This window comes from Oncorhynchus tshawytscha, linkage group LG02 (genome assembly GCF_018296145.1).
Source record: "Oncorhynchus tshawytscha isolate Ot180627B linkage group LG02, Otsh_v2.0, whole genome shotgun sequence".
In the NCBI taxonomy this organism is placed as follows: Eukaryota; Metazoa; Chordata; class Actinopteri; order Salmoniformes; family Salmonidae; genus Oncorhynchus; species Oncorhynchus tshawytscha.
Window position 1 is genome coordinate 75,226,154 of NC_056430.1, and position 23,367 is coordinate 75,249,520.

The 23,367-nt window shown below is 42.8% G+C and overlaps 2 protein-coding genes across 2 annotated transcripts in view; one reads left to right on the top strand and one right to left on the bottom strand.

The window, feature by feature from the left end:
- cacna1ab (calcium channel, voltage-dependent, P/Q type, alpha 1A subunit, b) overlaps window positions 1-2,422 on the top strand; it is a 137,780-nt gene extending 135,358 nt beyond the window's left edge. Inside the window, exon 50 of the mRNA XM_042305507.1 lies at window positions 288-2,422. Coding sequence (XP_042161441.1) covers window positions 288-1,211 — 924 coding nt within the window. The 3' untranslated portion in view covers window positions 1,212-2,422. The remainder of the gene's footprint in view (window positions 1-287) is intronic.
- Window positions 2,423-15,097: 12,675 nt separating this feature from the next.
- ier2b (immediate early response 2b) lies at window positions 15,098-16,738 on the bottom strand. Its single transcript, XM_024407167.2, has one exon. The coding sequence runs from the start codon at window positions 16,531-16,533 to the stop codon at window positions 15,925-15,927; it is 609 nt and encodes a 202-aa protein (XP_024262935.2). The 5' UTR covers window positions 16,534-16,738; the 3' UTR covers window positions 15,098-15,924.
- Between the last annotated feature and the right edge of the window lie 6,629 nt (window positions 16,739-23,367).

The following is a 23,367-nucleotide window of genomic DNA, read 5'->3' on the forward strand; positions in this document are numbered from 1 at the left end:
TATATCTATCCCCCTACTCCTCTCTCTTTATCTCTGTCTGTCTATCTACCTATATCTATCTATCTATCTATCTATATCTATCCCCCTCTTCCTCTCTCTTTATCTCTCTGTCCGTCTTGCTCTGTGTCTGTTTGTCTCTATCTCCTCTCTCTATCTCCTCTCTGTATCTCCTCTCTCTCTCTTTCTCTCTGGTCGGTGTGGTTGTGGTCGTGGTTCCTTTGTGGTTGGCTGTGGTTGGTTAATTTTGTGGTGCTTTTTGATTTGCCTTGTCGCCATATTTGCTGTAGGGCAGTAGCTCGGTGAGCGGCAGCCCCGTCCCCTCCACGTCCGGTACCTCCACCCCCCGCCGCGGGCGCCGCCAGCTGCCCCAGACCCCCGCTGTGCCACGCCCCCACGTCACCTACTCCCCAGCCATACGACACCCCAAGCCCACCTACGGAGCAGGTCCCCTGGGCGACTCCGCTCCCCCTCCCCCCGACACTTCTCCCCCCCAGAGCACGACGGAGGGGGGTATCACCGCCCGCCATCGCGTCACGTTTCCCCGCTTGAGCACGGAGGGTCGAGGCACGGGTCTCCGAGATCGGCCCGGCACCAGTCGGGGTCTCGTTCACCTCCGCCCCACCATGGGTCACCCCGGTCCCCCCGCCACGGGCGCTGGAGCGGTCCCCCTCCCGGGGATAGTCTGGAGAGCGAGGGCGGCCCATTCTATGAGCGTGACTGCGAGTACGAGCGCCAGCATGAGCCGCCCGCCTACGAGCAGAGCCTCAGCAACCCACATCCCCACGGCAACCCCCACCCGCACGGCAACCCACACCCGCATGGCAACCCGCACCCACGCTCCCCCAGGACTGCCCGGCACGGGGGCGGCGTGGGCCCACCACCTCCACTTGCTCCCACTCACCCCCGACGAGTCCCAAATGGTTACCGCTCGTCTTCGCCCTCCCCGCACCGGCGAGGGCCCCCACATCAACACCCCAATCCAGGGGGACCACCCCACCGGTCCCCCCCTCATCACCGGGTCCCACATGGAGGCCCCAGAGGCCCCCGGAAGGGACTGCACGAACCGTACAGCGAGACGGACGAGGACGACTGGTGCTAGCACAGCGAAGGAACAGAAGAACGAGGGAGGAGAGGAAGAGAGAAAAAGGAGGGAGGAGAGGAGTCTCTCCGTCTCCCCCGTCCTCTGTTCTTCGTTATGCAGACTTGAATGAAGGGTAAAGGGATGCAGAAGGGGGTGAGGAAAGGAAAGGAGGAGAGGAGAATTTGGGAGAAGTCTCTCCATCTCTCTACCTCCACCCCTGAGACTCAGACTTGGATGGAATGATAAGGGATGGAGGGATAGTTAGAGGAGAGGAGGCACACTGTGTGGGTGTGTGAGACTCTAAACTCAGAGCAGACATGACAAAGAGAGACAGCTATAAGGCAGAACTACGCACCTCTCCTCTTCTCCTCTGTCTCAACTACCATACCCAGAGTTCTCAGCGTGCCCAGGGGGAGTAGACAGAGGGATGGTGGAGAGGTGCTGACGGAGGTGTGGAGAGGGAAGAAAGAACAAAAGAATGAAAGGAAGGGAGGAGCATGTATATTAAGTTACAAGTGGCCAATGAATGGTAAATCAAAGCCCCTCTCCCAGACTGTTTAGGGGATAGGTGGGTTAGTTAAGTTAAGCTAAACCTGGGTGCTCTTGCTGTTCTGTCATTCTATTCTACTAGCCTGATAAGTGTTAGGAGCTAACAGCTAAACGCTAGCTAGCTAACACTGCTCTTGGTCTAACCTAGGCGGACATGTTTAAAAAAACAACAAGGAAAACCCATGCCAGGACCCCCTATCCTTATACACGCCAAGCTATGCCTCCAGAAAAATCTAACTTGAAGTCTAAAGAACAGAAAACAAAAACAAACTTTGAAAAAAAAGAGGAGAAAAAAAGGGAGAACAACCACTTTAACTTAAACTTTCCTTAATTAAAGGGACCGGACTAGAACCAGGAAGCTCCGCCTCTACTGCAAAAACCAGCCAATGACAGAGCTGGCTGATATTTGATGAGTTTTATCATCTCCTGTTTACTGTTACAGACTCACGAAATGCTGACGACGGACCTGGTGTGACCTCACTTCCGGTGGGTGGGGCCTAGTGTGACATCACGTCCTGTTCCGGTGGGTGGGGCCACAGGGGAGGGGCTGGGGGCAGAGTTATGGACCCTTAGGGGGCGTAGTTTGTTTGCCCCCACTATCTTCTCTCCCCCCTTCCTCTCTCCTCCATCCTGCCGAAAAAGAAAGGACAGGGAACGAAAATGATGTGAGGAGGAGTGGAAAGACAGAAGGGAAGGGAGGGAAAATGATGTGAGGAGGAGCAGAAAGACAGAAGGGAAGGGAGGGAAAATGATGTGAGGAGGAGTGGAAAGACAGAAGGGAAGGGAGGGAAAATGATGTGAGGAGGAGTGGAAAGACAGAAGGGAAGGGAGGGAAAATGATGTGAGGAGGAGTGGAAAGACAGAAGGGAAGGGAGGGAAAATGATGTGAGGAGGAGTGGAAAGACAGAAGGGAAGGGAGGGAAAAGACCATTTCTTCAGTATTTCTTCTATCAATTACTTCTTCTTCTTCTAGTTCTTCTTCTTGGACATTGGAGCTTGGTTCTTCTGTTGCGTTCGCTCAAGCCTCTGTTAATCCGTTATGATGCATGAAAAAAATACCTAGAGAGAAAATCTACTGTTGGGGATATGGGGGCATATTGGGTTTATAGAACACTTACATTTTAGGTTTTGATTGAAGAAGTTCTCTTTTTCTGACTCTCTCTCTCTCTCTCTCTCTCTGACTCTGTCTATCATCATGCGTTTGTTTATTGAGTAAATATTTGTTCTATATCACCCTAAGGATCCGATGGACAACCTTTTTTAAGTTTGATTTCTGCCCAATAGGGTTTTAAAGCTACCATTTTCTTATCTTGAAAGTACTCCTAAGTTCCTGAGATACTCCTAAATTTTACTAAGATACTCCTGTTGTACTAAGATATTCCTAAATTGTTTTGAGGAATAAGTAAGAATTGAGAGAGCTATGCGGAGAGAGAACTTCAACCTCTTTAAATAATTGATTTGTATTGTTAATAATGATGATAGTCCTATAAATACTGATATCAATGTCAATGAAAAACGATGAATGATGATAGTTGTTTGCCGTAGATCTGTTGTCATGTTTTTTGGAGTTTCAATCTGCTGTGTCATCTAGTTTTCATTGTTTATTTTCCTTGGGTTCTGTTCAAACTGTTTCCAAACTGTTCCCAAACTGTTCCAAAACGCCTTTAACTGGGTCCGATACATGCAACACGCATAAACTTTTCAGGGAGGGGTTAGATGTCGGATTGTGATTGTGAGCAACACAGATGGAACTGTGTGGCGTTGTGTAACGCAGCTCTTTACCTCTGATAGGTCCCCCCTCAGTGGTTGACAGAGAACCGGGGACACGTTCAGTAGCCAAATGTTGTCAAACGTTGCAGATAGAAATGTCATTAACAGAGCCGACGTGGTTCTTCATTCTACGTGTAAGAGATGCATGTTTGTTCTAAATAGCATTTTTCTATCCAAGCGTTCCAAAAACATTGTGTCCTGCTGAGTGCGCCCCAGTCATAGCCAAATGAACCGGCCAACCAACCAACCGTCAGACCTCCACACAGTATCTGATTTACAGCTAGCTGTGGACCATAGAGTTAGAAAGAGGACTTATACTGGGTTATATCCACCTAGAGCCCTCTTTCTACCTCTATGTTGTGAACGAGCTCCACCTCACATCCCCAAGAGCTCTCCACTCGCTGTCGAGTCTCTCTGTCTTTCTGATTTTCCATGACATGTTTAGCATTGAGCTGCTTGCTTTACCAAGCCAAATGAGAACATTCTAGAAACATTTTAGAATCTCTAAGACATTCTAGAAACTCTAGTCTAGACTCTAGAAACTCTAGAGCATTCTTTAGACAGGTTAGCTAACATGATTGTTTCCAGATGTTTTGGATTAAAACATATTTATTTTGCTATGATTACAGTTATGTAGATTGTAACAGATATTCCCTATCATAACTCGTAAAATGATAGATACAATATAGATATATAGAGATATAAAAGTTTATATATTATAGAGAGAAAAACATACTTTTATTTACTTCAAACACTCTAGCTAAGTGGCTAGAGCTCAGAAACTCTCCATTGAAATCAGCTACACAGATTCAAATTGCACTTTGTCACTGTAGCTCCACACAATATCCCACTACAAACTCTATGCAGATCTATCCAACATTCATTTCTCCTTTACCATTATAGTGCAGAGTGGTTGTAGCATTATAAATAAATGACAATATGTACGTGGGCGCATAGAAATAGAATGTGTAGAACAGGCCTCCCAATTCAAGTCAATGATGGCATATCTATAGATTATATTTCTATGGGTCAGATAGTGTAGTGTCAGATAGTGTATATACAGCGTTTTGATATAGATGGATAGAACTAGATAGATAGAGGGCATGCCCGCATCGTTTTGCTTTTGCACAATCACTCACGATATCCTTGTCCTTCATAGCACATCTTTCCTTTAATTTGGACCCTCCTGCAGTGTTTTGTCCTCTCCTGCTCCCTCTATCATTCTCCCAAGCTGTCCAATCCCAGGCCTAGTGTAGTGTAGTGAACTGGGAAGGGGAGCGGGGGCACATATACCACCCCTGCCCTCCGTATAGGTAGGTCCAGAGAGAGAGGGGGGGACCTACATCAGAGGGGTGTTTATCTACCCAGAAACCCCAGTGCCTCAGTGCCTTCTGTTTTCAGAGTCACATCTACCCTTCCCAGCTCGCCCCTCACCATCCCCCTCGTCCCCTCCTGTGGTTGATCAACGTCAACCACACTACGCCTTAAAGAATCCTAGTCGCTGTCTGTGGGCAGGTAGCGGTTGGGAGCAAGGCAGTAGGGACTGGGCTTTGCTTAGTTGGTTGGAACAGTGAGTAAAGCGCAGGAAGAGAGGGGAATGGAAACTACTTTTGATATGGCGGCCATTTTGGGGATCTCCTTCGTCCAGTTTCACACAGTGTAGTGAGATACTGTAATTGCAGGGGCGAAAAGGCAATGATTTGTTTACTTCTCAGGTGTCTCTAGAGATAGATAGCTAGATAGATAGAATCTACACTATATAATAGGCACGCTAAGGCAGTTAGTCAATTATATCATATAATATGATATCAATTTCTAAAATCATATGAAAAAATATAGGCCTAGGGTTTGAGTTACTGTATGGTTTGTTATCTGGCATGGGCATTTGTAATGTCTACCCTTCTCCCCTTAACCTCCATTACAGACCACCTACCATTCATCATGAATCTGCCGCTGAAAACTACTTGCACTTGACACTGTGGGTGTCCACTGATCAGGCAGGAAACTGACTACTCCATTTCGGCTCAGCAGCACCAACATGCTTGTCCAGAATTGTAACTGCGGATCCAAAATGGCTGACATCGACACACAACACTGCCGTTGTTGCATGTTGTGTGGATTGTGTGCTCCAACCATTATAAAATGAATGACCATTTTAAGGGGTTTGTTTTGTTTATTAAAAAAAAGAATCCAGAAGATTTGTGAAAAGGAGGATTTACGGAAGTTTCTAGTTTACTCTGAATCGTTCATCCATCCATCCATCCTACGTTCCATCCATTTATTTTTTGTCTTTTCTTTCTATTTCTGATGTGACTTCTTGATCAACTCTCTCTATCATTTTTTCCTCCTCTTTGACAAAGCAGACGACCTCCGAAAGCCAATCCAACCCCATTCACTCAATCAATCAACTGTTGTGCGTTTGTGAAATGATGTAAACGATTGGTGTGTGAGGCTAGTGTGTGTTGATCCAGAAATAAGGGCTCTCCTAACAAACTAAAGGGGTTTCATGTGCAGGTACAATAGTGCTGCCAAAAGTAATCTGTATGTATCTCAAACCATACAGTGGTGTGGTCTCCCCTTGTACAGCACTAGGTGTGTGCATGCGTGTGTGTTGGGGTCAAGGGTCAGGGTGAGAGAGTCTATGTGGGGGGGGCACAGCAGGGTGTACGTTCCGCTGAGGTGAAACGTTCTGGTATGTTCTGCTGAGTTGAAACGTTCTGGTATGTTCTGCTGAGTTGAAACGTTCTGGTATGTTCCGCTGAGGTGAAACGTTCTGGTATGTTCTGCTGAATTGAAACGTTCTGGTATGTTCTGCTGAGTTGAAACGTTCTGGTATGTTCTGCTGAGGTGAAACGTTCTGGTATGTTCCGCTGAGGTGAAACGTTCTGGTATGTTCTGCTGAGGTGAATCGTTCTGCTGAGGTGAAACGTTCCGGAAAAGAACAGATAGAAATGTAATGAATAGAGCTGACACGACACCCTTTTCTGTCAGCATATCCTGACAAGCATATCCGTTCTACTTGATGCATTTCTATCTGATTGTTTTCTGTAACATTTGCACCCTCCTGAACAGACCCCGGTTAGAAGTAGTGTCACAAGTCACATTATTTCACAAATGGCACTGGAACATTCTTGATTCATTTTCTAGCTTCGCCTTCTTCCGCTTGCCAATACAGCCTTCATTATGATGTCATCAGCTGCCATTTTCTCATTGACCTCCACCTGCATCCCCCAGCTCATTTTGGAGTGGAGGGTCACCAACCTCATCAGGGCTGGGTTTACTGGCATGACAGTGAGACATTCTTCTGTGTCTGTGTGTTGTGTTCGTGTGTGTTTGCTACGTGTGTGCTTGTGCATGTGTGAGTGAGAGAGTGTGTGTGTGAGTGCGTGCGTGTGTGAGTGCGTGTGTTCACACCTCATCTACAGTAAGTTATCTTCAGTGCCTTACACTGTACAGTAGGAACCAAATCTTCTTTGTAGATAGACAACACACACTGCACTGAATAACGCTTTCATAATGTTTCCATAATGATTTCTCTCCAACTGTTCTCTTCTCTCCATCCAGTATTGCCTCACCTACCATCCTATTCCTTCTCTCTCTGTGATCGACGAGTAAGGTCTGGAGGGAGGGCATGGGTGAATGAATAGGTGATCGTTGTGTTGGGTCTGTCATCATTTTCTTTCTCTCTCTGTACATTTGCTCTGTAAACTCTTCCTGTGTACATCTTCCATAAACTTTCTGAAACAATCCGACCATGTCCATCAATTTTCTCTTTTATCGCCCTACATTTATTTTTCAACGTTTACATTTCAATCATTTAGCAGATGTTCTAATCCAGAGTGACATAGTGTCGACAACATCACTCCCACTCTTCAATTGTGCTTGAAGTCTCACTCAAGTGATGTCCATTTCCATGTAATACCATACATGAACACAAGGTGGTGCACTCATGCTTTCAAAGGCCTATGTGTATGTTGTCATTACATTGTTTTCGCAGGAGAACGGGTGAGTATCGTGTGTGTATGTGCGCATGTGCATGTTTGGAGGCTTCAGTGTGTGTGTGTGTGTGTGTGTCTGCACGTGCCAAAACGCACACAGCGACAACACCGAGATTCTTGACAACCTAGAGATGTGTGGAGCGTCTTCTACTGTCACCATGGAAACCCTCAAGGCCCCTCACTCTTCATTCCATACAGTCTCCCAACCATCACCTTATAATATCCCAATACCATCCATTTGTCCCATAGACACTGATTTAAGATCCATTTTCAGTGTTAGCCTCCTTATGGTGAAGCATAGGAGTGAGGTGGGGTGAATCTGCAGTAGAAACCATATCAGTCCAGTGCCACAGTAGAAACCATACCATATCAGTCCAGTACCACAGTAGAAACCATACCATATCAGCCCAGTGCCACAGTAGAAACCATACCATATCAGTCCAGTGCCACAGTAGAAACCATACCATATCAGTCCAGTGCCACAGTAGAAACCATACCATATCAGTCCAGTGCCACAGTAGAAACCATACCATATCAGTCCAGTGCCACAGTAGAAACCATACCATATCAGTCCAGTGCCACAGTAGAAACCATACCATATCAGTCCAGTGCCACAGTAGAGAACCATACCATATCAGTCCAGTGCCACAGTAGAAACCATACCATATCAGTCCAGTGCCACAGTAGAAACCATACCATATCAGTCCAGTGCCAGTGAGAACCATACCATATCAGTCCAGTGCCACAGTAGAAACCATACCATATCAGTCCAGTGCCACAGTAGAGAACCATACCATATCAGTCCAGTGCCACAGTAGAGAACCATACCATATCAGTCCAGTGCCACAGTAGAGAACCATACCATATCAGTCCAGTGCCACAGTAGAAACCATACCATATCAGTCCAGTGCCACAGTAGAGAACCATACCATATCAGTCCAGTGCCACAGTAGAGAACCATACCATATCAGTCCAGTGCCACAGTAGAGAACCATACCATATCAGTCCAGTGCCACAGTAGAGAACCATACCATATCAGTCCAGTGCCACAGTAGAGAACCATACCATATCAGTCCAGTGCCACAGTAGAGAACCATACCATATCAGTCCAGTGCCACAGTAGAGAACCATACCATATCAGTCCAGTGCCACAGTAGAGAACCATACCATATCAGTCCAGTGCCACAGTAGAGAACCATACCATATCAGTCCAGTGCCACAGTAGAGAACCATACCATATCAGTCCAGTGCCACAGTAGAGAACCATACCATATCAGTCCAGTGCCACAGTAGAGAACCATACAGGACTGGAGTCATTTTAGGAAGCAAGAAGAGAAAATACACTACATAACTACATGGCAATTTAAGATAAAAAAGAGAAGTATTTAAATAACAGATTTGCATGTGCAATGTGCATGCCACTACGTGGGGTTAAATAAGTCAACTTCAGGAATAAAATAAAAATATATATATTAAGAGAAAAAAAGTATATTATATATATATGTATAAATATATATAGATAGATGTTTTTAAGAGCAATGTGTTCCTTTTTCTTCTATTTTTAAAAACAAAAAACTGGAGAGAAAAAACTTGGACAAAAAAACTAGATATAAAATGTTTAAAAAGAAGAACTTTGGTGATGTAATGAAAGAATGTTTCTGTTTGTTACTTGGCAGTTATTCACTAAAGAGGGGAACTGCGACGGCGGGGAGGTAGACCATTTAACACTTTAAACTAAATGTTGAAGCATTACATTACAACAACAAAAATTAAGAAAAGATCAACATGGAATGAAGGAATAAATGTTTCCTTAATTAAAGAAAAAGACAAATCCCTTGATTGAGAGTCTTGAGAGCTGCCTGATGATTCTGGTTATGATGTTACCCGTCTATTCCGGCTATGAAATCTCTTTTTTTCTTGCTCTCTATCTCTCTGCTATTTCTACCAGTGCATTTTGTTACTCCGAACTGAACTCTTCCTAAGGAACCTGAATAAAACCACAGAGAGAATGCATTCTACCGACCCTCTGACTCCTTAATGCGTCTGTGTATAACACACACACACACACACACACAGAGGGAATGCATTCTACCGACCCTCTGACTCCTTAATGCGTCTGTGTATAACACACACACACACACACAGAGAGAATGCATTCTACCGACCCTCTGACTCCTTAATGCGTCTGTGTATAACACACACACACACACACACACACAGAGGGAATGCATTCTACCGACCCTCTGACTCCTTAATGCGTCTGTGTATAACACACACACAAACACACACACACAGAGAAAATGCATTCAATCTATCCTCTGTATCCTTCTTTAATCTGCGTATAGAACACACACTGAACGATTTCAACCTATATCCTCTGTTTCCTTCCCTTCTTCCTTGGTTCCTTCTTATCCTCAAGACAGGAATGGTTTGGTTTAGGGGAAGTCCAAACCACACACAAACACACCTATAGAGTATGGTACTTCCTCACATTGTGCAGCACACAAACACACCCATTCAGTGAGGCATCCCCAACCACCTTTTGATGTGTAACTCCACAACCCCCACCCACCCAACACCCTCCCTCTCTTCCTCCTTCCTTATCCTCACGTTTAATTGACATCATCCCTCCTTTCCTCCCCCTCTCCCTCTATCATCCTGTGATGTCCTTCCTGCTCTCCTGTCCCTTTTCTCTCCCTCTCCAGTCTACCCCCTCCCTTCCTCCTACGTAGGCGCTCGTCGGACAATTACCTCAGTGTACTCACACACACACACACACACACACACACACACACACACACACACACACACACACACTCACAGCACAGCGGGGGAAGCCACGAGTGATGTCACATAGTCATAGAACATAAAGTCTCCACAGCTTTATCCACTCACTCTTTCTCTCTTATCTTCTAGGTCATTTACTCTCTCTTTCACATACTCACAATCTGTCCTGTCAACAAATCGATCTCTTCTCCCCCTGCCTCCCTCTCTCATACTGTACATGCACACGCACATTCAGAATATCTCCCTCTATCAATAAATCTCTCTTTCTTTCTCCCTCTCAAATTGAAAATAAAAAAAAGGTCCTATCTAGAACCTTAAAGGGTTCTTCGGCTGTCCCCATAGGAGAACCCTTTGAAGAACCCTGGTTGGTTCCAGGGAGAAACCTTTTGAGGTTCTAGATATAACCTTTTTTACTTTGAATATGTGATAGAGAACGAGAGGGAGATTTATTGATAGAAGGAGAGACTAAATGTGTGTGTGCATGTATATGACAATGAATGAGAGAGAGAGAGAGAGAAAGGGAGAGAGACACAGGGGAGAAGATATTTATTGATAGGAGAGACTGCGAGCGAGTATGTGAAAGAGAGGGTTCTACCTGGAACCAAAAGAGGTTACCCTATGGGGGACAGCCGAATAACCCTTTTGGTACCCTTTTTTTCTAAGAGTGTGGCATGAACCACACACACATCTCCCTTCCCCCTCCCAGTCCCACAGTTCCAGATGTGTTGAGTGTTTCTGCCCTGCAGCAGTCGAGTCTTAAAATACACTCCACCTACGCATTCCACCACTGCGCCCCCCTCGCCTCTACGCATCACTTCCTGTTTCTCTCACTCTTCCCGCTCTGCTCCTCCCAACTGCCTGCCTGCCTTGGCACTCATCTACATCACACAAAATCACCACACAAAGAACATATCATATACACACACTCACATGAGCTCATACACCCTGCACAGTCACTCACACACACACACAGTCACAGTCAGTCACTGTGCAAACTGTTAGGATTCATACATACTCATAGACTTACTCACATAAACACACATTCTGTCTCTATCTGTCACATATGTGCGCACAAAGTCACCACTGTACAAAGAAGACAACACAGTTAGCATGGTGCAACGGCAAACACATAAACTCACATACTGTTACTATATCATAGTCATATAAACTCACATACTGTTACTATATCATAGTCATATTAACTCACATACTGTTACTATATCATAGTCATATAAACTCACATACTGTTACTATATCATAGTCATATAAACTCACATACTGTTACTATATCATAGTCATATAAACTCACATACTGTTACTATATCATAGTCATATAAACTCACATACTGTTACTATATCATAGTCATATAAACTCACATACTGTTACTATATCATAGTCATATAAACTCACATACTGTTACTATATCATAGTCATATAAACTCACATACTGTTACTATATCATAGTCATATTAACTCACATACTGTTACTATATCATAGTCATATTAACTCACATACTGTTACTATATCATAGTCATATAAACTCACATACTGTTACTATATCATAGTCATATTAACTCACATACTGTTACTATATCATAGTCATATTAACTCACATACTGTTACTATATCATAGTCATATTAACTCACATACTGTTACTATATCATAGTCATATTAACTCACATACTGTTACTATATCATAGTCATATAAACTCACATACTGTTACTATATCATGGTCATATTAACTCACATACTGTTACTATATCATAGTCATATTAACTCACATACTGTTACTATATCATAGTCATATTAACTCACATACTGTTACTATATCATAGTCATATTATATAAACTCACATACTGTTACTATATCATAGTCATATAAACTAATACTCTATATCATAGTCATATTAACTCACATACTGTTACTATATCATAGTCATATTAATACTGTTACTATATCTCACATACTGTTACTATATCATAGTCATATAAACTCACATACTGTTACTATATCATAGTCATATAAACTCACATACTGTTACTTATCATATATCATACTGTCATATATAACTCACATACTGTTACTATATCATAGTCATATAAACTCACATACTGTTACTATATCATAGTCATATAAACTCACATACTGTTACTATATCATAGTCATATAAACTCACATACTGTTACTATATCATAGTCATATTAACTCACATACTGTTACTATATCATAGTTATATAAACTCACATACTGTTACTATATCATAGTCATATTAACTCACATACTGTTACTATATCATAGTCATATAAACTCACATACTGTTACTATATCATAGTCATATTAACTCACATACTGTTACTATATCATAGTCATATAAACTCACATACTGTTACTATATCATAGTCATATAAACTCACATACTGTTACTATATCATAGTCATATTAACTCACATACTGTCACTATATCATAGTCATATTAACTCACATACTGTTACTATATCATAGTCATATTAACTCACATCACATACTGTTACTATATCATAGTCATATTAACTCACATCACATACTGTTACTATATCATAGTCATATAAACTCACATACTGTTACTATATCATAGTCATATAAACTCACATACTGTTACTATATCATAGTCATATAAACTCACATACTGTTACTATATCATAGTCATATAAACTCACATACTGTTACTATATCATAGTCATATAAACTCACATACTGTTACTATATCATAGTCATATAAACTCACATACTGTTACTATATCATGGTCATATTAACTCACATTCTGTTACTATATCATAGTAATAAACTCACATACTGTTACTATATGATAGTCATATTAACTCACATACTGTTACTATATCATAGTAATAAACTCACATACTGTTACTATATCATGGTCATATTAACTCACATACTGTTACTATATCATAGTCATATTAACTCACATTCTGTTACTATATCATAGTAATAAACTCACATACTGTTACTATATCATAGTCATATTAACTCACATACTGTTACTATATCATAGTCATATTAACTCACATACTGTTACTATATCATAGTCATATTAACTCACATACTGTTACTATATCATAGTCACATAAACTCACATACTGTTACTATATCATGGTCATATAAACTCACATACTGTTACTATATCATAGTCATATTAACTCACATTCTGTTACTATATCATAGTAATAAACTCACATACTGTTACTATATCATAGTCATATTAACTCACATACTGTTACTATATCATAGTCATATTAACTCACATACTGTTACTATATCATAGTAATAAACTCACATACTGTTACTATATCATGGTCATATTAACTCACATACTGTTACTATATCATAGTCATATTAACTCACATTCTGTTACTATATCATAGTAATAAACTCACATACTGTTACTATATCATAGTCATATTAACTCACATACTGTTATATCATATATCTCATACTGTTACTATATCATAACTCTCACATACTGTTACTATATCATAGTCATATTAACTCACATACTGTTACTATATCATAGTCATATTAACTCACATACTGTTACTATATCATAGTCATATTAACTCATAAATATCATCACTCATACTGTTACTATATCATGGTCATATAAACTCACATACTGTTACTATATCATAGTCATATTAACTCACATTCTGTTACTATATCATAGTAATAAACTCACATACTGTTACTATATCATAGTCATATTAACTCACATACTGTTACTATATCATAGTCATATTAACTCACACTGACACACAGTCATCAGGGAGCGAAGAAGAGGAATGGTGAGTGGTAAAGCAATCATGACACACACACACACACACAATCCATTTATCAATTGTCTCAAGGCTTGAAAATCCTTCTTGAACCTGTCTCCTCCCCTTCATCTACACTGATTGAAGTGGATTTAACAAGTGACATCAATAAGGGATCGTAGCTTTCACCTGGATTCACCTGGTCTATGTCGTGGAAAGAGCAGGTGTTCTTAATGTTTTGTACACTCAGTGTACATCACTGCATGCATACTCCTTTTATATTATCCATGAGAAGAAAGGCAGGGTGGGCGGTGTAATAATGATGCACATCACATCCTGATGCGTACATCATCCCCTCCCTCACCCCAGAGATGAGACCACGCGCCACTGCAGATCTTATTATAGCCGTCGGCTGGCTGGGAGATAAACCACGTCACTGTCCATGCCTCTCCGTAGCATTACAACTGCACTTCACATCATAGTGTACATCTGAGGTGGCACCATATTCCATATATAGTCCAACACATGCTGATGTGGCTATAGTCGGCTTACATACTGTATACGGATTTCAACCCATCCGTTATGGTAGTAAGGCCTACTGATCTATAGAGATAAATAGGACATGGAAAGAGTGCATTTTGTCAATGCACTGGGAGTTAGTTGGTCATGATGAATGATGGTTCAGGATTGTTACACAATTTAGAGTCCTTGAGCAAACCAAATGAACGGCTCCAGCTATTTATGTATTACATAACTCCCAATAAACCTCATGCAACTGTCAGTTAAGGTTATGAGAGGAAGTGAATCAGAATTTATGTCACAATCCACCGGATATTGGTGCGTGTGTGTGTGTCTGTGTGTGTGTCTGTGTGTGTGTGTGTGTGTGTGACAGTGGCTCTACTTACTCTTATTATAACCATCTGAGCCCGAGGAGTGTTGCCTAATGCGGACCTGGACCACATATTGGGAAATGTCTGTGTGGTTCTGTGTTGTCTATCAGCTATCTCTATTTGCCCCAGATAAATGAGACGTGTGTGTGTGTGCAAGCTTTTCAATACTATTAGGTGAGAGAGAAATAGAAAACCAGATCAACAACTAAATACAGTTTTAAAAAGTTTATTACAACTCTGATATAAATTTGAGGTCATAGTAAAAATAAAATAACAATCTATATATAAAACAGCTTATTTCACAGTTCATACAACATTTCACGTAGGCTACTTCTCTGTAGTTATTATCACATTTGCATTGTCAGTGCAGCATATTGAACAGGTGAGACTGGTGTTACTACTGAACATTGTTTATATGTTATGTATATCATTTGACACTGTTTGTTGAGCACCATTTCAGTACAGTCTCTAGCACAGTCCCATTCATAGTCATTGATCAAAGTCCAGTGGGTGACTGTGTGCCCTCCCCTGTTGTTTTTATAGTTTTACCCAGCAGAGTGGGTTATTTCCTGGTGTGTCTCTGTGTGTTGACCGTTGACACGTCAACTTTAATCATCTGTTATCCGTTTGGTGTTTTATGAGTCATCCCTCTCAATGAGTCATCCCTCCACGAGCTATCCACCACTTCCTCAAACTTTCCAAACACAGTCACTGAGGTCTGTTCGAGTCTGGTCTCGTTCTAGTTTGTGAGTTGCTCTTGTTCTCTCTCTGTTTCTTCTTTCTCTTGTTCTCGTCGAGACACGGCTGAGACCCAGTTCTAGGGTGTAGCCTAACCTGGTCCCCGTGAGGGCGGAGATATCGCACCCTGGCCCGAATAATCCCATTGTCCCGCGGGCTCGCCAATGTAGGTCAACTTCCTACTGACCCGTCCTTTAAACCTGGATTTAAACCGGCCTCTCCACCGGTTACCGGAGGTTAAGATCAGTTCGATCATAGCCTACCAACAACAAAGCTCAATTCAGAGCCGTTTTCACAGTTCAGAATGCCGCAATGGCCCGGTTTGAGTTTAGGGACAGGGTGGTGAAAACGTCCCCGGCGCGGCAGCAGGTCCTTCCGCCGGTTCTAAGCACCCTCTCCTCCCCCAGCTCCAGTGAAAGTCTCGCTCTCTTGCTGGGGAGGAAATCGGGCGCAACGGACGCCTTCCCCCGGCGTTTCCTGGAATGCCTGTCTGGGCTCACAGGGCTCCGGTTCTCTTTGTCCTCTACCGTCTCCTTCCCAATAAATGTCCTGGTCTTGCATGCGCCCTGAGTGGCCTCAGAGTCACTAGACATGGGCTCATGGATAGTTGGGGTCAGCGGCGACTCAGGCTCTGGCTTGACCTGTGACACCTCCACCTCGACTTGTTCCCCACTGGCAGTAGTATCCATCGCATCCTCCTCTGGTGTGACCGGGACCAAGTGTGCGGTTCCCAGCTCCTCTCTCTCCTTGGCCAGGCAGGCGGAGTGGTACAGGTCCCGGGCGGAACGCATGACCACGGAGAGCAGCAGGCTCCGGTGTAGCCTCATACCTCCTCGCTGTGCTCGGGAGGCGTACAGTTTACTAATGGACACTGCCATGATCCGTTTGGCTTCAGCGCTCACGTCCATAGTTCCTCTTCTTGGTAGATAACCGTCAATTACGCACTGTTCGGTTGACGGTTGGAACAATAACTTAGAGCGTCAAGCTTTAGAATACTATTCGATAATATTAATACAATATTATTCTATCTATAAATGAAGCTGTACTTGTGTGTTGAGTTCTTCCTTAGTTTACAACTGTCACCAGCTGGTGTACAACAAGATAATGAGAAGTCCAGAGTAACAGGGCGGTGTTATATTTCCACTCTGACGTAATGAGCCTCGAGCTGCTTCATTCCTCCTTGGTGACAGGATAAACACGCCCTGCCCAGACCTTCCTGCTCAAGCTTAGTTTCCTGCAGTAGATACCCTATGGCTGTCTACCTTACAGCATTACATGTATGTAACCTAGACGACCTCCTATTGTAGCAACCGGTTATAAGTAAGCGTTTCACGGTACAGTCTACACCTGTTGTATTCGGAGCGTGTGACAAATAACATTTGATTCGATGTTTTACGCGTGTTGTTGGAAACGAAGAGATCAATATGCTGTTTGGGATTTCAAGAAACTCAATAAAAATAATAAGATGTTATTCTAGTAAATTCATTGTAATAATAACATAACAGACTACCTGTGTTGTTGGAAACACAGCGAGCCTATGTCATCACCAATATGCTGCGTGAGACGTCAAGCAACTCAAAATCAAAGTAAATAACATATAACCTGTCTATTCATATAGAATACGATTTTATTATAGTCAATTTATATGAAGCTGACATCAAATAGAATATAATATAATTGAATAGACTTCATTAATTGTTGTCAGAGCAACATAAAAACAGATAGTGATCCTACAGTAGAAAACAACAACATCAAATGTCCCTAATATTCCAAACATATTGCTCTGTTCCCTTTTAGAGGACTATTATAGTGTTGTTGTTTTTCTATCAATCCCTGCAATATGTATCAAGGTTCAGTTACACTATAATTCTCAGAAGTCTGTGGGTGGTAAAATATGTAGCTGTCTCCGTGTTTCCAGGGAGTTTCTGTTTGGGTTTTTTTCTCCCTCTCTATATTTTTTTTCTATCCAACGTCACACTCAAACATCCATATATGGCCCATCCGCCCTGGCTGTGAGTTCCCCAGGGGCGCGCAGTGGAAAAGCCATGACGTGAACGCGCAGCCACGTAACCGCAACGCACAGCGGCACTTCCCCCATCTAGCCCCAGCGTTCATCAACGCACAGCGGCAGCATCGCAGCCGTATCGTCATCGCCACAGCTTCCAAATATGGAATTGTCCCCGGTACAACAGCACAGCGCCAGTACCTTGCGCGTTGGGCCTGGTTGCTTGCAGATGTGCTTGGTTTACTAGGAAGAGGCACGATTGAGGTTAAACAGCAGCTGTCAGTCTAGTTTCTAGAGCTGCGATAAGAGGTCATAACGTCTATAAATAGAACTCGGGGGAAATCTGCGACTCAGTAAACTCCAATCTATTATTTGTTCTCTGACTGTTGACTGTATGTGTGACTGTTCCTTTGTTCGCCTATAGCTTTCATTCTTCTAATTGGATTCAAGTAACAATGCGTGCTGTGGGACAGTCTCGTGCCCTTCTGAACCGTGATATGACTCACTGTACACTTAATAGAATTACACATCTCTATGGCATTACACATTCTATTATACTCCCAGGTGGAAATCGAAAAAAGTAACTCTGGGAACCCACCAATGTAGCCCAGTAAAATCCTTGAATGCGCCTGAAAAAGCTCATTTCACATGTTAGAATGATTTCACTCCCAGACCTAGTTTGGGTTTCCCCCCACCTTTGATTGTAGGTAGGCCTATAGATGTGTAATAATATATTATAGACATAGTCTGTTCTAACTTGTCATTCCCCAAAACAAAACATCTTGATCATCCAGTGAGTCAGTCAGTGTTCATGTCAAGTGATGATTTCTCCATTGGACTTGGATCCAGCAAGGTGCCAGCCCAGAAGTGTGTGTGTGTGTGTGTGTGTGTGTGTCTAGTGGACTTGGATCCAGCAAGGTGCCAGCCCAGAAGTGTGTGTGTGTGTTTGTGTGTCTAGTGGACTTGGATCCAGCAAGGTGCCAGCCCAGAAGTGTGTGTGTGTGTGTTTGTGTGTCTAGTGGACTTGGATCCAGCAAGGTGCCAGCCCAGAAGTGTGTGTGTGTGTGTGTTTGTGTGTCTAGTGGACTTGGATCCAGCAAGGTGCCAGCCCAGAAGACTAAGAATAAACATTTGTCGGAATAACCATTTAACTGTCAAGATTTCCATCCCACTGCATGTAAAAATAGTCTGCTATGTGTGCGTTGTGAATGGCACCCTATTCCCTATAGTGCACTACTATAGGTCCTGATCAAAAGTAGTGCACTATATAGGGAATAGGGCGCAATTTGAGACACATACATTTATCGTTTTCCGGCCTTAGTGCATTCCATCCACTGAGTGAGTGATGGCTTATGTTTGATGTGTGTGCGTGTGTGTGACGTTTGAGATCTGTGAATTTTCACAGTGTAAAAGGGGGAGGAAAGCGGAGGAGGGGGGAGAAAGGGAGGAAACAGGACAGAGACAGAAAGGAGGGAACGGGGTGTGGGAGAGGAAGAGAAAATATAATGGGCAGGGCAAAGGGGAAGGGGAGGAGTCAGAACAGAGGGCAAAGGGGAAGGGGAGGAGACGGAACAGAGGGTATGAGAGGCAGACCCTGAGGGGAGAGAGAGAGAGAGACAGACAGAGAGAGAGAGAGAGAGAGAGAGAGAGAGATGTATGACCATATGGCAAATGAATGACCATATTAGAGTAACATATTTTCCTCCGATTACAAAGACCCACAAAGAATTTGAAAAAACAAATCAAATTTTGATAAACTCCCACGGCTATTAGGTGAAATACCACAGTGTGCCACCACAGCAGCAATATTTGTGACCTGTTGCCACAAGAAAAAGGGCAACCAGTGAAGAACATACACCATTGTAAAATCAACCCATATTTATGTTTATTTATTTTTCCTCTTGTACTCTAACTATTTGTACATCATTACAACACTGTGCATAGACATATTCCTTTGAGACTTTAGTGAGTGTAAGGTTTACTGTTAATTTCTGATTGTTTATTTCTATCTTGTTTGATCTATTTCACTTGCTTTTGGCAATGTCAACATATGTTTCCTATGCCAAAAAAAGCCCTTTGAATTAAATTGAGAGAGAGAAAGAGTTGGAACGATTTTATGTGGGGGAAGTGGTGTTGGACTCAACACATTTTGGCTCAGTCAGAGAACTTGGCTCTTTCATAGACAAGTCTCTCATTGGCCAGTTCTTACACAATGTCCCTCCTGTCAGCAATGCAATTTACTTTAATTTCATTAAAGGTCCAATGCAGCCGTTTTTATCTCAATATCAAATCATCTCTGGGTATATTTTCAATTAAAATGGTCAAAAACAAACAAAAATAGCTTCTTAGCAAATATCAATTTCTCAAGCAAGAATTTTACTCGGGCTGTCTGGGAGTGGTTTGAGTGGGGAAGGGGGAACTGAAAAGTAGCTGTTATTGGCAGAGAGTTTTGGAACGGTCTGTTATTGGTCTATTAACTAATTTACCGCATGGTGATGTCACCAGGTAGGCCATAACTCCATCCCACCTAAACAGGCTGACATTTCAGGCAGTCTTTTCAAACAGCTCTTACTCTAAAAGAGAATAATCACAATTTTCACAGTATTACTACAACCACATATTGCGAAAATATATATAAAACACAGTAAAATCACATTTTTGACTGCACTGGGCCTTTAAATGAAATAAAAGTATGTTAGTTGCCACAGGGTTCAATTCTTGGACCGAATCTCTCCTCTGTATACATCAATGATGTCGCTCTTGCTGCTGGTGAGTCTCTGATCCACTTCTAGGCAGACGACACCATTCTGTATACTTCTGGCCCTTCTTTGGACACTGTGTTAACAACCCTCCAGACGAGCTTCAATGCCATACAACTCTCCTTCCGTGGCCTCCAATTGCTCTTAAATACAAGTTAAACTAAATGCATGCTCTTCAACCGATCGCTGCCTGCACCTGCCCGCCCGTCCAACATCACTACTCTGGACGGTTCTGACTTAGAATATGACTCGCATCAAACATCTCCAATCCAAAGTTAAATCTAGAATTGGCTTCCTATTTCGCAACAAAGCATCTTTCACTCATGCTGCCAAACATACCCTTGTAAAACTGACCATCCTACCGATCCTCGACTTCAGCGATGTCATTTACAAAATAGCCTCCAATACCCTGCTCAATAAATTGGATGCAGTCTATCACAGTGCCATCCGTTTTATCACCAAAGCCCCATATACTACCCACCACTGCGACCTGTACGCTCTCGTTGCCTGGCCCTCGCTTCATACTCGTCGCCAAACCCACTGGCTCCAGGTTATCTACAAGTCTCTGCTAGGTAAAGCCCCGCCTTATCTCAGCTCGCTGGTCACCATAGCAGCACCCACCTGTAGCACGCGCTCCAGCAGGTACAGTATATCTCTCTGATCACCCCCAAAACCAATTCTTCCTTTGGCCGCCTCTCCTTCCAGTTCTCTGCTGCCAATGACTGGAACGAACTACAAACATCTCTGAAAATGGAAACACTTATCTCCCTCACTAGCTATAAGAACCAGTTGTCAGAGCAACTCACAGATTACTGCACATGTACATAGCCCGTCTATAATTTAGCATCTACCACTCCCCCTACTGTATTTATTTATTTATTTTGCTCCTTTGCATCCCATTATTTCTATTCTCTACTTTGCACATTCTTCCACTGCAAATCTACCATTCCAGTGTTTTACTTGCTATATTGTATTTACTTTGCCACCATGGCCTTTTTTTGCCTTTACCTCCCTTATCTCACCTCATTTGCTCACATTGTATATAGACTTATTTTTCTACTGTATTATTGACTGTATGTTTGTTTTACTCCATGTGTAACACTGTGTTGTTGTATGTGTCGAACTGCTTTGCTTTATCTTGGCCAGGTCGCAATTGTAAATGAGAACTTGTTCTCAACTTGCCTCCCTGGTTAAATAAAGGTGAAAAAAAATATTTTAAAAAGACCACTATTCCTGAAAGAATGTGTTTCCTCATAAAGCAATTGTTACTTCTATATGATGAGGTGGACTAACATAGAGCAGGGCATGAATGACAAGCTAATGTTTCTCTGATCTTGTGATTATACATTTAATATTGCTGTGTTGTTCAATATGTATAAATACTACAGTACTGTGCTACCCTTTTTGGAGCAGGTGTATGCAACTGTAAAGGGCATGCATCCCTTATTCAGGGAATGCCTGGAATGCCTGTCAATCACCATATTCTTATCGGCAGACTCAGTAGCCTCGGTTTTTCGGATGACTGCCTTGCCTGGTTCACCAATTACTTTGCAGACAGAGTTCAGTGTGTCAAATCGGAGGGCATGCTGTCCGGTCCTCTGGCAGTCTCTATGGGGGTGCCACAGGGTTCAATTCTCGGGCCGACTCTTTTCTCTGTATATATCAATGATGTTGCTCTTGCTGCGGGCGATTCCCTGATCCACCTCTACGCAGACGACACCATTCTATATACTTTCGGCCCGTCATTGGACACTGTGCTATCTAACCTCCAAACAAGCTTCAATGCCATACAACACTCCTTCCGTGGCCTCCAACTGCTCTTAAACGCTAGTAAAACCAAATGCATGCTTTTCAACCGATCGCTGCCTGCACCCGCATGCCCGACTAGCATCACCACCCTGGATGGTTCCGACCTTGAATATGTGGACATCTATAAGTACCTAGGTGTCTGGCTAGACTGCAAACTCTCCTTCCAGACTCATATCAAACATCTCCAATCGAAAATCAAATCAAGAGTCGGCTTTCTATTCTGCAACAAAGCCTCCTTCACTCACGCCGCCAAGCTTACCCTAGTAAAACTGACTATCCTACCGATCCTCGACTTCTGCGATGTCATCTACAAAATGGCTTCCAACACTCTACTCAGCAAACTGGATGCAGTCTATCACAGTGCCATCCGTTTTGTCACTAAAGCACCTTATACCACCCACCACTGCGACCTGTATGCTCTAGTCGGCTGGCCCTTGTTACATATTCGTCGCCAGACCCACTGGCTCCAGGTCATCTACAAGTCCATGCTAGGTAAAGCTCCGCCTTATCTCAGTTCACTGGTCACGATGGCAACACCCATCCGTAGCACGCGCTCCAGCAGGTGTATCTCACTGATCATCCCTAAAGCCAACACCTCATTTGGCCGCCTTTCGTTCCAGTACTCTGCTGCCTGTGACTGGAACGAATTGCAAAAATCGCTGAAGTTGGAGACTTTTATCTCCCTCACCAACTTCAAACATCAGCTATCTGAGCAGCTAACCGATCGCTGCAGCTGTACATAGTCTATTGGTAAATAGCCCACCCATTTTCACCTACCTCATCCCCATACTGTTTTTATTTATTTACTTTTCTGCTCTTTTGCACACCAATATCTCTACCTGTACATGACCATCTGATCATTTATCACTCCAGTGTTAATCTGCAAAATTGTAATTATTCGCCTACCTCCTCATGCCTTTTGCACACATTGTATATAGACTCCCCCCTTTGTTTTCTACTGTGTTATTGACTTGTTAATTGTTTATTCCATGTGTAACTCTGTGTTGTCTGCTCACACTGCTATGCTTTATCTTGGCCAGGTCGCAGTTGCAAATGAGAACTTGTTCTCAACTAGCCTACCTGGTTAAATAAAGGTGAAATAAAAAAATTTAAAAAAAATTAAGAGCACTTAACCAAGAAGTCCTGCTGTTCTATTCTATTCTGAATGA

What these genes read in the sequence shown, in the direction of transcription:
- ier2b (XM_024407167.2), bottom strand. Translation starts at nt 16,533, where the DNA reads ATGGACGTGAGCGCTGAAGCCAAACGGATCATGGCAGTGTCCATTAGT.